The sequence below is a fragment of the Nicotiana tomentosiformis genome, chromosome 2 (assembly GCF_000390325.3).
Source record: "Nicotiana tomentosiformis chromosome 2, ASM39032v3, whole genome shotgun sequence".
NCBI lineage: Eukaryota > Viridiplantae > Streptophyta > Magnoliopsida > Solanales > Solanaceae > Nicotiana > Nicotiana tomentosiformis.
In genome coordinates this window covers 108,125,352-108,142,773 of record NC_090813.1, presented here as the reverse complement: position 1 = coordinate 108,142,773, position 17,422 = coordinate 108,125,352, and the positions used below count along the sequence as shown (strand labels likewise).

The following is a 17,422-nucleotide window of genomic DNA, read 5'->3' as shown; positions in this document are numbered from 1 at the left end:
ATGTAACTAACTTGGAAAAACTATTTTTTATCTTTTTTCTTTTTTGAAAAATGATGAGAAAGTGTAAAATCTTTTTGTTATTTTTCTTTTAGAAAACGGGGCAAGAGACTAAAAGTGACAAAACACTCAATATTCTCTCTTGCTTCATTTTCACCCTTCTTTCCAAACATTAGTCTACCCATTGACCTTTCTACCCTCAAAAATGCAACATTTAGTACGTAGGATGATTGAATGTCCTTTTGGGCCGCGCAGGCCCATTTGACACAATTTGGACAGGCTTCCTACAAAGGACACAGTATCTAGGACTGGGCCACGCTAGGTCATAATGATATGATGCAAATAAAAATGACCTAAAGGCTGACCTACGTTTGGGGTTCACTAACAAGATAATTCAAGGGAGCGTATGGTCGATGATGGCTGCTCAAGCTTTCCACCCACTCCATATGTCTGACGGCCCTTCCCCCTTCCTAGAATAAGGGTGACTCAATGAAGAGTTCGTGTATGCGACGCGTACTACGAGACTTGTTGCAGAAAGAACTGACCGGATAATGCATATGATGACAGTTATAAAGCGGTAAGACATAAAGAAAAAAACTGTAAACACATAAACAACTAGCAAGTAATAAAAACTATATAAACAAAATAAAAATCAAATAAAAACCTCAACCGACTATTCTAAAAAGCCAACAAGGTCAAGTACTAGCTCGAACCTGCAACACCCCAGCAGAGTCGCTAGAGCTGTCACACCCCTTTTTTCCCTCACTAACCCTCTCTAAAAAAGATAAAAGATTTGTAATCTCAAAAGGGTTTTTCAATTTGAAAAGTGACAAAAGATTGTGTTTCAAAGGATTTTTTAGAGTCGCCACCTGACATTTGGTTTCGGTATGCCAGGTCACCATTTTTTAAAGTAACAATTTTCCTTCAAAACACAATTAATTCTAAAACTGACTGCACCAGAAATTCCAAGTAAGGGGGTTCATTTGACTCGGGGAGAAGGTGTTAGGCATTCCCCAAGTCCCGTGAAGGTCACGGTTGCATACATGATCTAGTTGGCTTTAAAGGATACTCAAACTGAAGCAAAAACACACAAAAGAAAATAAACACACAAGAGGCTCGAGGTTGTCCCCACCTAAATAAAAGAAAAATAAAATAAGAGGAAAATACTAAAAATCTATACTATGTTCACTCACGATGTCCGTCACGGCCTCCGATTACATTCAATACGGGGCATACCCCAAATAAAATATATACAAAATCTACGGGGCATTCCCCTGAATATAAACTAAAGGGAATGACCTCTTGCCTCGAATAAAATAAAATAGAAGATCTAAACTTTGCCCACCGAAGTGTGGTCGGCCTAAGCATGCTTCTAACGGACAAAACAATAAACAAGATAAGATTGAGTTTCTTTCTATTTTTTAATATTCAATCCCGCTACATCTCACACGATGAGCTAAATGGCATTCAGAACGAGCAAATGGATAAATTTTCATCTGAAAACTTTCTCTTAATCACCTACTGGCCCACTTTATTAAAATCCCTAATTCAATTCATCATTAATCTACTAGGCACTTTTGCTTGTTTAAGAAATAAGACATCAATAAATATTTAATATACTAATGCGAGATAAAAATATCATATGCACACAACTGGGTAAACTAAAATCAAGCAGAATTTCATTCTATATCAAAACACACAAGGAAGAACACTGAAAATTAATTAAGAATAAGGCTTAGAAATGGACCTCAGAAACAGAATCTCACCGTGATTGTTTGAAAGCATTGAAACGCGAAAGCAACAAGATCGTGTATAAGTACTTGACTGAAACTGTGGAACAGGGCCTGGACCGGAAAATCGAACGAAGACCTCGAACGCGATTCGAATCGACCTCGACTTCAACAAATTTTGAAAACGAAAACTGGACGGAGGAATTTAAAGTGCATATGTTCGGATTTTTCTTTCGAAACTCAAACATAAACTAGCTTAACAACATAATCCTCATCTTTCTTTTCCATCCATTTTTTCTTATATAATCTCAATGAAACAGAGGAACCAAATTGAGGAAGAAAACTTCAGATCCGAGAAGAAATTTATTTTTGCCCTTAGCTTTTCGCTCACTTTTCTCTCCTCCCAAATTTTCTGTCTCAATTGTCTGTTTCCTCGATCACGATGCATAAGGCAATGCCAATGTGAGCTCAAATGGAATGTCCCTCTCCTGTTTTTCTCTGTTACTCCCTCTGTTTTTTCGACCCTCTCGTGCCTCTCTCCCTCTATCTATGTCTGTGTGCAGCTGTCTCCGGTCCTTAGCTCTAGGTTGGAGGGATTTTGTAAGGTTTCCATAATTGGGTATTTTATATGGAAGTGGGAAGGGATGATGGCCATTGGATTAGAGGGGAATAAATGGCTAAGATTAAATCTTGCATTTTAAGTGGAGAGTGGGCTAATGGGTTGGGAAGAATGAGCCTTTATCTTATTAGGCCATTAAAATTCAAAAACGAGCTCTCAATTGGCCCAAATTCAATTCTTTCTCAATGAACAAAAATAAAAATAAAAATACTACCAAAATATACTAATTAATCTTAGTTAATAAGAATAAACTATTAAAGTGAACTATATATACAAATAAAAATATTTTTGGTATTTTTTAAATGTTATAAAAAGGTAAAGAAAACTATGTTAAAGTAATGGTAAAAATTAAAATATTATCACTATAAAATACTAATAAGCTTAAATAAAAAAGGATAAAATAAAAAGATATATAATAAGAGAAGAAATACTGTAAAACTATTTTTTTTGTGTTTTTAAACTTATGTTTTAAAATTAAAATTAAAAGTTGATTGAAATCCTATTAAAATAAAAAATAAGTTAATATTTTTAAAATACTGCTTTTAAAAGTTGCGCGGGTCAAAAATTACGTGCTTACACTTAATTCCTTGGTATGCAAGCTCAGATCAGAACTCTCCTTTCTACTGGAGCTTTTCCGTTGCCCTGGTCTCGTGAGTCATCGCCAGAGGCTCGACCTCCACGTGATCGTTCCTCCCGTCCTCCTTGTGATCATTCCTCCCGTCCTCCCCGTGATCGTTCTTCCCGTCCTCCACATGACTGTTCTTTATACCGTCTTGTAGATGAAAGTTCATCAGATGGTGATGATGTTGTAGAAAATACCCATTGACCAATACTTTGATATATTTTAAACTAGACTAATAAAATTAGTTTTGAATTAGATTGAACAATTTTGAACTTGTTGTAATTAAATTTTGCTTGATTTTGGATTGTGATGTTCAATTGAACTTTAATTTGTTAGTTTTAAAGTATTAATTGGATGTTTGGTTGTTGTTGGATATTTGGTTGGATTTGTGGTGAATTAGGAGTTGTATGTGATGAATTGGTGGTTATTAGATGTGAAATGGGGGTATTGGTATGCTGTTTTTATTTGGCAGGTAGTGTAGCTACCAAAACAGGCATTTTCTATCAAAATTAAACCTAGAAAACCGACCAACCCTGGTCGGTAACTAATAAAAAAAATTAAATTGCATATTACTGACCAATGCTGGTCGGTTAATGTACAATTAATTCCCAGAAATTCAACATTACCGACCAAATTTGATCGGTTTGCTGCTTGCCCTGTCCAGTTTACCGACCAATTTTGGTCGGTATTTTTAAATTTTAATTATTTATAAAAAAATATATTTTTTACCGACCAAAGTTGGTTGGTATTTTTAAATTTTAATTATTTATAAAAAATAATATATTTTTCAATACTGAACAAAATTGATCGGTAGGCAAAATTAATAAATTTAATACACCGACCAAGTTTGGTCGGTAAAATTAAATTAATAAAATAATATTCCGACCAATTTTGGTCGGTAAGTCAATTAAATTGTTAGATGGTCGTGTAGAGCATACCGACCAATGTTGGTCGGTATGCCCTTCCGACCGTCAAAATACAGTCCACACTTGAATGGTCGCATTTTGGACGGTTATTGGCCATTACCGACCTACTTTGGTCGGTTTTTTTGGACGGTTATTCCCGGATTTCTAGTAGTAATTTTTTTAAAACTCATTAATAACCTGTTAAACCCCTTTTATTTACTGCACTTTTTCTCAAAGATTAGTCATCTCTTTCGTAGTCACTTGTTAAACTAAAGGAGCGAAAGATAAAAAAATACCAACAACCATATATTCATTTTTATATTTAGTCACAATTATTTTAATATTCTTATTGTATGTTCATTATATTCTAACTTTTCCAATTTCGTTTTTCTTCTTCTAACTTTTCTCTTTGTTTTTTTTTTCGTCATGTCAAACTGTACCGAGTATTCACCATAATTTTCTTTCCACCGTGACTTGAATGTTTATAGTATCTTATTTGGTTGACAGTTCTAAAGTCTCAAGGCAGCTACCGAGGTATTTCTTCCTCCAATTGTGAGCCTTTGTTGATGAGTATTTACGCACTATGATTTTCTTATTCTACTTTAAGCATTTGAGCTACGAGTACTATCGCCAAATCACGCCTTAAGAACCAAAGTTAGTGTCCAAGCTATGGGGTATGATACTCATAATTCTTAGTAACACTGAACTTATAATGAACAAAAATTATAAAATAATTAGAGGAGATTCAATTTAATATCAAGCTACAGTCTAAGTAATTCATCAAGAATAAAAGAAAGTACACCACTAAGTTGGAAAGTAACTTAACAACATAAGCACACTAACTTCATGTATTAACCAAACACAAGTATTGTTAAAGTATATATCAGTTGTTACCAACATACAAACCAACTATCAAGTGTGCATTACATTAGACAAAGGGATGCCATATTATAACCACATCAAAATACAACTGAAAGTGATAACATGACATCCTAATGCTACTGGGAATAACTAAGAACCAAAATATAAGTTTTTACTATCCTACCGCCACCATCATTCTCTATCTCTCTGAATGAATAAAATGTGTTAAGACGTCTCAGAAATCTAGGTTCCTTATTTTTATACGATGGGTTTAACGGGTTGTGGGTTAATGTTATTTTTTTTTAAAATGATTTTTTTTTTAATTTAATGGTTTTCTGTTAGGTGGAAGGTATTTTTAAAAAGTTTGGCTAATGGTAAAGGTATATGTGGTCTAATAATATAACGGGATAAATGTAAACAATATGCTAAAGTAGAGGGGTATATTTGACCCTTTTCGCTTAATAGTACTATTCTGATTTCTGTGAAGTGACCAGATGTTTCTGCATTCTGCCTCTTGTGAAGATCTAAGGCTTAGCTTCCCTGATGCAGTTGGAAGACTGTAAAAGGCAATATAGGCACAGCTAATTGATTGTTGTATCATGTCTTATTAATATTTCTAGCTTTTTGGCCGCACTCACTCCACTCTTTTTCCTCTGCCACATTTACTAAAATGACCATTGCTTTCTCTTGTTACTCATTAAATTTCAACAGATAGATGATGGAATTTGACTTTAGTTTTAGATCAATTAAATTAACCACTGCGCTGGTACTTACTTGTACAGTTTTCTTCCGCAACGCCTGCTCTTCTTTTCTTTCTTTTAAGTGGCAGAGGTAAGTTTTGTTTAGCAACAAGAGACTTTTGTTGGTTCACATTTTTACATAATAGTCATTATCCACAGAAAAGAAATACTAATCCACAAGGTTGGATTCGAATCAATGTCTCCTTACGTAGTACATGTATAGTCGTACACAAAGCAAAAGGGAGAAAAGCAAAAGCAAAGAAGGAAGCAGGGGGTCGAGCATAAGAAAAGCAAAAGAAGATGTCTTTCTCAAACACAGATCCCAATGGAACTCAGGAACGATGCCCGGCATTTCTTGCTGGAACTCATTCTTTTTGTTTACTAGTAGTTTAAAGGGACTCCCTTTGTTCTCCTTGCTAATCTTTTCAGTGTGATATATATGCATATATATACTCACACACACAGCCCAACCATTCAGTTGTGTCTAAGACTTTGTTTTTAGATTTATGGTTAGATTTTGTTCTACGTTGTAAGTCTGCATCTAGAAAACAAAGTAGTAAACAAGTTTCAAATGGAGGGAACAAAAGAAAGGGTGGAGTATGATTAGTTTATTTGTCTCCCAATGATTAACTTGCTTAGCTCTAAGAGAAACTTGCTCTGAATCTCTTTATATAAGTGTCAGGATTTTTTCAATTCTATAGCAACAAAGATGAAGTCTTTGAGTAATGATGACAATAGCAGCAACACTAACAGCAACAACCACTGGCTTGGTTTTTCACTTTCCCCTCACATAAACAACTTAGAGGGTCCTCCTCCTGATCACCATCACACTCAACCTGGCTCAAGTAATGTTCCCAATTCAGTCCCAATTAGATTTTCTCCAACTCATTTTAACTATCCAGGCATGTACTATAATACTGAAGGTGATAATGCAGCCTTTTTCTCTTCATATTCTGTGATGCCTCTCAAGTCTGATGGTTCATTATGTATTATGAAAGCATTCAACAGGTCACAACAACCACAAGGTTATTTTCAGCACAAAACTTGTCCTGCTTTTAAATGGGGTCCTTTTTTTTGTTTTGTACTTTGGGATTCTTGCTTATTTATGGAATATCCTTTTGACTTTATTTTGAAGGTATGGTATGTTCAACACCTAAACTGGAGGACTTCTTTGGTGATGCAACAATAGGGACCCATCACTATGAAGATTGTAACAGAGGAGGTATGGCTCACAGCTTAGACAACAACATTTACTATAACCAACACCAAGAAAATGAGACCACCAACAGCCAAGATTTCTTGAACCATTTTCAAGACAACTCTAAGCAGCAGCAGCAACAACAACAACAATACTACCCTGATTTCTCAGCATTTCGAGGGCATGAACTATATCCCTCTAATGAGCAGGGGAAAACAGAGTGCAATCCTCAGGTTCCAACAATGCCAGTTGACGAAATGTCTGTAATGAATAACTGGGTATCAAGAAACTATCAGAATCCAAATGGGCATGCATTGGAGCAGAATATGATAGGCTGCATGGCTGATAATAGTGGAGAATCTGGATCAAGTGGTGCAATGACATATGGAGATTTTAAGTCACTTAGCTTATCAATGTCCCCTGGCTCTCAATCCAGTTGTGTCACTGGAACACAACAAATCTCACCAACTGTCGCAGATTGTATTGCCATGGAAACAAAGAAAAGAGGGCCTGAGAAGGTGGAAAATAATCAAAAGCAAATTGTTCATAGGAAATCCATTGATACATTTGGCCAAAGAACCTCACAGTATCGAGGTGTCACTAGGTTAGATCTTCTCTTTAATCCTTCTGATGACCTTTATTCTGTAGTACTTACCTGCTTACATGTTTTTTCTATTAAAAAAGTGGACACCGTGATTTTATTTGTTATATTTCCTTTGAATTAGGCATAGATGGACTGGTAGATACGAAGCTCATCTATGGGACAACAGTTGTAAGAAAGAAGGGCAGAGCAGAAAAGGAAGGCAAGGTTAGTTTCAAACATAATATTTTATTTTTACAGCTTCTGAAGAGTTGTTTCTATGTACTGATACAAAAATGCTTGTTTCCCCCCTTTCTTCATGATTATTGCTGGGGATGCATGTTGGTTCTTTCAGTCTATCTAGGTAAATCTTGATTTAAATTTATGTATACAGTTATATATTCTGTGAAATGATTGAGCCATGAGTGTATGTGTCAATCTTTTTGTTGACCAAATGATCATAAATATAAAAAAAATTAGGTGGGTATGACATGGAAGAAAAAGCTGCAAGATCATATGATTTGGCAGCGCTGAAGTACTGGGGACCCTCAACACACATTAATTTCCCGGTATGCACTAGTATATTGATAGTATTTATCAACTGTATTTTGTTCGTTTATGCTGTGTCATTTAATTTTTTTAAACCTCTAACGCAGTTGGAAAATTATCAACAAGAGCTTGAAGAAATGAAAAACATGACACGACAAGAATATGTAGCTAACTTAAGAAGGTAGGTATTGTTGCTGCTTCATTTATGAGTTAAAATCCATTTTTATCTTTTCCTATACTTAATAATAAGTATTCATTTGATTTGTCCAAATTTTTGCAGAAAGAGTAGTGGTTTTTCAAGAGGAGCTTCAATGTATAGAGGGGTGACAAGGTTTGATACTCACTACAATTAAAGTAGACAAGTTTAGTATTGAAAATGAAGTTCGGTTGTTACTGTAATTGAAAATCGCCCTTTTTCGTTTTCGTTTTAGCAGACACCATCAGCACGGAAGATGGCAAGCTCGTATCGGCCGAGTGGCTGGGAATAAGGACCTTTATCTGGGGACATTTAGTGAGTAAATTTTACCATTAACTTCCTCTTTGATTCCAATTTTCATCTCAGATAATGTATTTTGTTTTGTAAAGTGAGCACATAGATTCAACTTAACCTCTTAATAAGGAGTGTTCTGTATTATAAAGGCAATGTTTCTTTTATCTTTATCCGTTAGTAAAAAAATGGCAAGTCTAAGTTGGTAGTAAGGCTGATCACGAGCCAACTAGAGCATGTAAAGAACTTTATGTCAGCAAGGCTGGATTTTACTCATAAGGCTGTCTTTTTTAATGGGAATCTTTCACTTTTTACTGCCTAATCTAAAGTCTAAATATGGTTCTCTTTCTTTCTGCTGTTTTTCCTCCCTTATCTTTGTCTTGTTATACACTTTTCCTGTATGAGAACTGCTCCTGCTTATACTTGGCTGACTTTTCAGCAGAGCTGTTCTGATTCAATCTCATTGCATCAAATATTTAATTAATATACGATGACAACATAAATTTCTTTATACTATCATGTACTTTGAACTATTGTAAAATGTTATTTGCCTTATATTTCAAGTTACTAATCTCAATTTTTAAGAGCGGTTAAGTGTCATTTAGGTGACGTGGTAGTTTTTTTACACTATCAGATTATAAAAGCTACTAGTATTAAACTCTTGGATCAATTCTGCAGGTATCCAAGAAGAAGCTGCAGAGGCCTATGACATTGCTGCAATTAAATTTCGAGGTGTAAATGCTGTGACCAACTTTGACATATCAAGGTATGACGTGGAGCGTATAATGGAAAGTAACACCCTTCTTGCTGGGGAATTGGCTAGGAGGAAAAAAGACACAGAAACAAGCAAAGTAATCTCTAATCAAATCCTTGCAAATCAAAACCACATCCAGAATAAAGAGGTAAATGGTAATGTAGTAGATTGGACAATGACACTTCATCAGTCTTCCTCTGCTGGAGTTGATACAAATACAATGAGCTCTACACTACAAGAGGTGGATGAATCTACGCCAATCAGTACTCACTTGTCAAATGCTTCATCTCTAGTAACTAGCCTGGGCAGCTCTCGAGAAGGCAGCCCTGCTAAAAACAATAGCCATTCGATGCATTTTGCGATGCCTCAATCTCAATCAGCACCAAAGCTAATCACTAGTCCAGCAACTAATATCACCTCTTGGATTTCATCAGCCCAATTGAGGCCTAATGTCCCAGTTTTCGCCGCATGGACAGATGCTTAGTTGTTGACTACATTATCCAAAATTCTGGAAGTAGGAGAAAAGGAATCTAATTTAATGTATCTTTTTTTTTCTTTCTTTTATTTGTTTCTAAATGCAAGTTGATGATAGTCTTGGTGGGAATAGAAAATAGTTTCAAAAAAGCGCAATCTGCCAACTTCTAGCTCTGAATGGATGAATCAATGGAGAGATACTTTAGTGAAATTAATGATGAGTTGAAATTGTGCGCAATGGTTGACTACTTAGAAAGGTTCAATTGATAATTAGAGTTTATTCTGTTTGCGGTCCTATCAAGTACAAAAACAGCTCAATATGTTGCCAATAATGCAAAACATGATCTTTAGCTTTAACTTTTGAGGCCTTGACCACAATAGGGATGCTGTCATTTCTCCATATAGTTCCATTTTTTCCTCCCAAAACATGATTACATGATTTCTTTCTTTCATGAGCTTTCTCTAAAGGTGATGAACTGTGCCAGCCTATTTTTCAAAAAAGACAGGAAGGAGGAAAGTAGATTACCAATCAGAAATAATATTATTATAACATATATTTGGGGACATATTGCTTATGAATTTTCGGGAGACCCTTACAATTGTAACTAATATTAACTAACTGAATTGATTTTATGAGCAAGAAGCCGCAAGACTAGCCACAATATTTGCTCTGCTGTGTCCAACTTCTTCTCTTTATTTAATTGTGAATCGTTTCAATTAAAAAGTTTAATCTGTTCTTAGACCATACACTTTAAAACACAATAAAGACATCGCCCACTTATATATCTTTTGAATTGTTTCAACTGTTTTATTTAAAAAATTTAAACTGTTAGAGATAGCATAATTTATATATCTATTTATTTTATGTCTGGAAGATTACTTTCTAACGCTGTAACCACCTGCGTTTGAGATCGCCTTACCGACAAGGAAGCTTAATCTAGTTTAGGAGCTAGCTTTAGCTTCCACATAATTCTTATGATTTTGATAGTTTATGCTATTATAAGAATTTTATCTATTTACACAAATACCTCGATGATTTTCGCTTGTTAATACATAGAGTCCAATAAGTATATCTCGCTTTGGTACGGAAATGGAATCCCTAGGTAGAAGACAAAAGATTCATATGAGAAAATATAACTAAACGGGCCTCTACTCGAGCCTCCAAAGATAAAGGTATATGAACAACCATTTGATCTCCATCAAAATTAGCATTGAATCCCTTGCAAACTAATTAATGGATGTAAACAAATAGAGCCCCCCCCCCCCCCCCCAGCGAAGTGCAGTAATAACCGCTTTTAAGTCCGTTATTTAAAATATATCCACAATTAACAATGTATTTAAAGATTAGTCAATTACCCAAATTTCAGGACTAAGTATCTTAAATTTGGTATTCAGGACTTAATGTCTTGAATTTGGAAATTCAGGACTTAGTGTCTTGAATATTTAAGCTACTAATTTGAAATTCAGGACACTTAGTCCTGAATTTCTGAACTGCTAATTTAAAATTCAGAAGATAAGATTCAAACTTCTGGACACAATTTTCGAACTTTAGCACACGATGTCCTGAAGTTTGAACTTTGAGGCTTAAACTCTAGGGCGCTGTGTCCTGAAGTTTGAGCAAAATTGATTAATCTTTAAATATATTGTAAACCGTGAATATATTTTAAACAACGTACTTAAAGTGGCTACCTAGTGTCATTTCCACAACATACTAGAATGCCTTTATGCCTAATCTATGCAAAGTGGGTGCTGTATTCGGCAATACAGAATCTCCCCGCATAACTTCTTGAAGGATTTTTTATACAATCTGCTTTTTTTCTCTATTATACTCTACGCAACTCAGATAAGAGAAAAATAGAGCGGAAGAGCTGCTGCTAGATCTGCGTGTTATTTTCTGGTCATCACTTTAATTTGTTTGTGTTTTTTCTACTTGGTCTAATATGCTTTTAAGCAGAAAATCAACGTAGCTAAAAGTCCAAATATAATCTTTTGAAAATTTCTTATCTAAATAAAGCATATAACCAAAAAGTAAGGGATTTGGAAGAAAGCGTTCCGTACAATTATCAAGGGAATAATTAGCACAATGAAAAATGGTAACGATCTTAAAAGAAGACATCACTTATCAGCTGGTGCTAAAGAAGAGATACGAATAAAAGGAAGGAATTTTAAGGTCAAAGAAAATATTTGATTGTGGAAAAACTTCCAAAGCTGGATACGTGAGGCTGAGGCATTGAATTTGCATTGTCATGTCAAAAAAAGACCCAATTTCTAATATCATGCAATTGTAGATCCCTGAACACTAAGCTGATGCACCAGACTTACATTTTTTTTCCAGCTTCATCTTCTCTGTTAATTATGGATGTAAATAGTTACTAATCTGAGAATCTCAGTTAATTTACCCTCCACTAAGAATTGAATTAGTTTAAAAGTTCCAAAAAAAAAAAATACGTTGAAAAGTATACTTAATGTTTTTATTAGAGTATATCAGCCTGTTAAGTGAATTGCTCCTAATTATTAGTAGGAATGCAAATGGTTATAGTCAATACCTAGTTAGAATATTTATGTCTCTTTAACATTATGCACAGCTTTTGGGGGAAAAAGAAAATATGTCTGTCGTTTGATTTTACCAGCAGAAGCACACCGTTTGTTTTTCCTTCTCTGTAATACACGGTAATGTATTCGGCGAGGAATTAGTGTGTCACACATCTTGGAAATTTTTAATTTGTACGGTTGATTTCACTTCCGTGGACGTTGTTTATCTCTATTCAATGATGTTCCATTAAAGATAGTACTTTGTAAAACGTCATTTCAATGAATTGTTTATCCCTGTAGTATAGTAGTAGTACTCCTCAATTCTCAAATCTCAACAGCCAAATATCAACGCAATGCTTGGTTTTAAGCATCATCAAAAGTATTCTCCTTACAGCTACGATGTGGTTGGATATGATGAAACGACCTGGCTTAATTAAGTTAATTGATTTGTCTTGAAAACAAAGTCACATTGCTGTAACAACGTAGTCTATAATTTCATGGAACTGTAACTGTTAGAGAAGCCCGTGTGCATTATTGATTATCTTCCCTTTTCCTGAAAGTTATTATGATGTCCTGTCGGCATGCAAAAGCCGAATATTTTCATCTCGTTCAGGTTAAGTAATCATCATGTTTAATCTGATGTTGATCTCACAAACACTGTTTCTCCACTATTATATAGTATGTTGTACTATTGTCAATCAAGCTTAATGGAAATTTGTAACGGCAAATGTCACACATATATTCATGTAATTTCGAAAATGATTTAACAATACCCTTCGTTATACTATTGAGTTATCTATACTTCTGCAGTCATACTTTGGGTTCAAATCCTTATTTAAACGGAGGGACACATGTCATCCTCCTGTTCGCCAATTCTAAATATCTCGTAATTAATTAAAAAGACCCATTAACCATACCCGAAAAATAATTTTTTTTTTGTAAAAATTAGAAAAAACTGAAATTGTTTTTACTAAAAACTAAAAAAAATAAAAATATTTTTTTTCTAGTTTTTACAAAAAAATTGCTTTAAAAAAACTGAAAAATATTTTCTAAAATAATAATTTTGTAAAAAGTGAAAAAAAAACCGAAAAGCAATTTTCTAAAGCAATATTTTTATAAAAACTGGAAAAAGCTGAATGTTTTTTTTTACTAAAAACTGAAAAAATCAAAAATATTTTTTTTCAGTTTTTAGAAAAATATCGCTTTATAACAAACTGAAAAATAATTTCTAAAGCAATTTTTTTTTGTAAAAACTAAAAAAAAACTGAAAATAATTTTCTAAAGCAATGTTTTTGTAAAAACTGAAAAAACAAAATTTTTATTTTTTTCAGTTTTTAGTTAAAAATTTTTTCAGCTTTTTCTAGTTTTTAATTGCTTTAGAAAATTACTTTTCTGTTTTTTTTTCACTTTTTACAAAAAAATTGTTTTAGAAAATATTTTTTATTTTTTTATTAAAGCAGTTTTTTTGTAAAAACTGAAAAACAAAATATTTTCATTTTTTTTTTCCAGTTTTTAGTAAAAAAACAATTCAATTTTTTCTAGTTTTTATAAAAAAATAATTGCTTTAGAAAATTACTTTTCGGGTATGGGTAATGGGTCTTTTAAATTAATTAGAAAAAATTTAGAATTGGCTAATAGGACGATGACACGTGTCCCTCCGTTTAAATGAGGGGTATATTTGAACCCAAAATATGACTGCAGGGGTATATATAACCCAATAGTATAACGAGAGATATTCTTAGATCATTTTTGAAAGTAGAGGGGTATATTTAGACCTTTGCCGAATTTGTAATGTGCTTCATCTCTTCGAAAATTTATAGTACTAATTGTTAGGGATATAATAGATATGCTCTAGATCCAATCTCATATTTGACGATTTGAACATATTTTTGTGAATGTTATTTGATATAAAAATATATGGCATCTGATATTCTTTTATCATAGTTATTATTAATTGTTTGATTAACTTGATAAGGTCCTTGATTAAATTTTGAGACTTGACATTGTGATGGAGATCATGATAATGAGAGTGAATTTTTTTATAATTTAATCTAAATTTGTTCTTGATCATAGGATTATTAATTTGGACATTTGTAATCCGGTTAAATCAATATTTATGTGATCGTCTTTATTGGATAAAGATTAGTTGATCTCATTAATTAAATCACATAGATAGATGATACATATAGAGATATGATCATTGAACTGACTCATTGGATAATTCCTAATGGTTAGAATTATCATAAACTATCAATAGGATATTCTCTTGAAGAATGTGATGTAAGAGTTTCCTTTGACTTGAGATCGTCATAGTAATTGACAAGTCCTATGGCCCTAGGGCGATAGTTGAAAGGACATTGGGTATGATTAAATGCTTGTAGAATTAATGATTGATCAAGATGGAATATGTCAACTCTTGGTAATGAGTTTAAGCTTCATGTTGTCATGAATTATAAACGACCAAACTAAGACCTTGGCCAGGGCAATTGAATGAAAGAAGAAAAGAGTTTCTTAGGTCATTCAATGGTCGATTATATTCGACATGAACACATAGTTGGTCGCCTATTAAGATTTGATAGTTGAACCATATCCTAGGGTGACCCAGAGCTATAAGAAAAAAAGGAATTATTATATTATTCTTTTATAGGTTCTTGAGAGTAAATTGTATACTTTATGCTATCCGGTCGTTAAGGAGTGTTGCTAGACTCCACCCTTTATTAGTATATTGATGTGATTAGTTTATTACCGGTTTAGTATTGAACCTATGAGGTTGCACACTAACGAGTATTCTGATCTTTGCCAAAATATTAATTACTTTATTATTTGATTGTTAAATTATAGAATTTACTTAGTCAAATAAATAAATTAAATTATTAGTCCAAATAAAATATTATTATATTCTTTGCTAGCACAAGGAATATAATTAATATTGTGAACAAATTGAAACTTTCTAGTTAGAATAGAAAATTGAATTTTATCTCTTGATTAAAATATATATGTGATATATATTAGCTAGCACAAGGAATATAATTAATATTGTTAACAAATTGAAACTTTCTAGTTAGAATAGAAAATTGAATTTTATCTCTTGATTAAAATATATATGTGATATATATTAATATTGATTTATATGAAAGTTATATACTAATATAATATCAATTTATTATTGTAATCCAATTTTGAATTGGATAAAGTAATTCACGTGAAAGTCCAATTGGACTAACGTGAATTGGACGTGTCAACTAGCTGGTAAAAATTACATGGGGCGCCCTATTTGGTCGCTTTTTTTTAATCTGTACCCGCTTTATTTTTCTGTTTGCATCCGTACCCGTTTTTTGTTAAAAGCCTTTTAAAAAGACGATTTTGCCATTCTTTATTAAAAGACTACTTTCTCTCCAAATATACGCCATTCTACTGTCTCTGCCTCTCTTCTCCCGTTCTTCGCATTTTTTGATTTGTTTCTCTCTGAAATCAATCGGTTTTCGATTCTTCTTGAATTTTCAACTGTTTGTTCCCCAATAACATTACGTTTAATCACACGTACATTGCATTAACTTTCTGGGTTTTATTTTAGTATTATTTTTACGATTTAATTTCTGGTTTTTTGTTTATAGTCATCTTAGTTGAATCGTTTCCCTTTTTTTTTAAATTTTATTTATGATAAAATAGTTTCCTAGGTTTTACTTTGATTAGTGCATTAGTTTTCTAGGTTTTACTTTTACGATTGTGTTTTTGGATTTTTTGAACGTGTGTTTGTGTTTTTTGATGAAAATTCTATAAATTCTTTAGTGATTTTTGGATACTTTGATATTTTTAACAATTTTGAAAGTAAAATAGATGATGCTATTAAAGTGTGGAGTTTATAATACTTCAATGATAACTTAATTCTCGGAGTTGAAGTTTTGTTTTGTGTTTTGTATTTTTGTTATATTATTTTATAAACTTCAGCATTATTTGGAGTTGAATTTGTGTTCTGTATTTGTAACTTCAGCATTTATAGGAGCTGAAGTTTTGTTTTGTGTTTGTTAAACTTCGAGTTTTTGCTGAAGTTTTTATTTTGTAACTGTTGAACTTCAACATTATAGTCCTGAAGTTTTTATTTTTGTGTTTGCTGAACTTCGAGTTTATGCTGAAGTTTTTATTTTGTAATTGGTGAACTTTCAGCATTCTAGGAGCTGAAGTGTTATTTTGTATTTGCTGAACTTCAACATTTAGGAGCTGAAATTTTTATTTTGTATTTGCTAAACTTCAGCCTTCTTAGACCTGAAGTTTTAACTGATTTTTTTTTATAATGTTCTGACGTTATTTTTTCTATCTTTTATTTTTTTTGAACAGATGGCATCTACGAATCCTAAAGCACCTAAAGATCCTAAAGCACATAAAGATCCTAAAGCACCTAAAGCACGAAGAATACGCAAATCTCCTTCAGTCCCTATTGCTATACCTACAAAACCAGGGGACAGATATTATGAGTTTGGAGATTGGTTTAACTATCATGCTTACTGGAAGGGGAACAACGGATTGAAGCGTTATATTGCAACTTTCTTGTCTCCTACATAACATGAGAAGCTGAATAATGGTACATTTCAGTATATTATGGCTATGAGAATTTTCATTGCAGCATGAAGTTGGTTCATTGTTTGATTCTTTCTCGCGTATTCACCAATGATTGAGACTCCATTAGTTTCAAGATTTTTGGTCATAATGTGTCGTTCAATCTTGAAGACTTTCATATTATGTGCGGTTTGAGGATCATAGCACATAATGTTGAAAAACCAGTTAAACAAGAGAGCAAGATTTTGAAGCGCTATTTTGGCAAGTCTAAGGGTGTGACCTTGAAGGACATTCGAGATTATATGACCCGGAATAAAATTCAAAAGGATGATGTGAATTTCAAACACGTATGCGAGAGTGATGAAGATGCTGTGAAGCTTATGGAAATTCTTGTTGTGGAGTCTGTTTTGTTTGGAAAAAAGAATGAATCAACTGTGTCGGCGGAGTATGAAGCTATTGTTAAAGATGATAAGGCTTGTGTTGATTATCCTTGGGGTAATGCGTCTTATGAGAGGCTCATTACCTCAATGAAACATTCTTTGGACAACCAGGAAAAAAAGAAACCAACTGAGTATACTGTAGGTGTATTTCCATTTGCACTATGTGTTTGGTTCTATGAGCGCTTCCCAGATATTCGGGAGAAGTATTTAAAACAGGAAGACTTTCTTGATGCCCCTCAGGTTCCCAGGATGTTATGTTATATATCTTTGGGAGAGCCTAAATATAAAGAACTTTATGAGGATTACTTCAGTAATCATGGTGTAAGTTAATATTTTTTATTTTTCCTTTTTTTCTGTAGTTGTGTTAGTATGTTGACGTA

The 17,422-nt window shown here is 33.2% G+C and overlaps 1 protein-coding gene across 2 annotated transcripts; it reads left to right on the top strand.

The window, feature by feature from the left end:
- The first annotated feature begins 5,033 nt into the window (after positions 1-5,033).
- LOC104086843 (AP2-like ethylene-responsive transcription factor ANT) lies at positions 5,034-9,754 on the top strand. 2 transcript variants are annotated; one of them, XM_070195948.1, is made up of 10 exons: positions 5,034-6,319; positions 6,410-6,499; positions 6,610-7,276; positions 7,398-7,480; positions 7,608-7,616; positions 7,733-7,821; positions 7,909-7,982; positions 8,082-8,132; positions 8,236-8,312; positions 8,967-9,754. In XM_070195948.1, the coding sequence occupies exons 1-10, from the start codon at positions 6,184-6,186 to the stop codon at positions 9,524-9,526; spliced, it is 1,836 nt and encodes a 611-aa protein (XP_070052049.1). In that variant the 5' UTR covers positions 5,034-6,183; the 3' UTR covers positions 9,527-9,754. The 2 variants fall into 2 exon arrangements, with proteins under 2 accessions (XP_070052049.1, XP_018623112.1); XM_018767596.3 differs by having other exon boundaries at positions 5,035-6,499.
- Positions 9,755-17,422: the final 7,668 nt, after the last annotated feature.

Bases quoted from the DNA above. Each gene is read 5' to 3' on its own strand.
- LOC104086843 (XM_018767596.3), top strand. From the start codon at position 6,184: ATGAAGTCTTTGAGTAATGATGACAATAGCAGCAACACTAACAGCAAC. The intron at 7,277-7,397 runs GTTAGATCTTCT...CCTTTGAATTAG, and splicing joins CAGTATCGAGGTGTCACTAG to GCATAGATGGACTGGTAGAT. The intron at 8,313-8,966 runs GTGAGTAAATTT...TCAATTCTGCAG, and splicing joins CCTTTATCTGGGGACATTTA to GTATCCAAGAAGAAGCTGCA.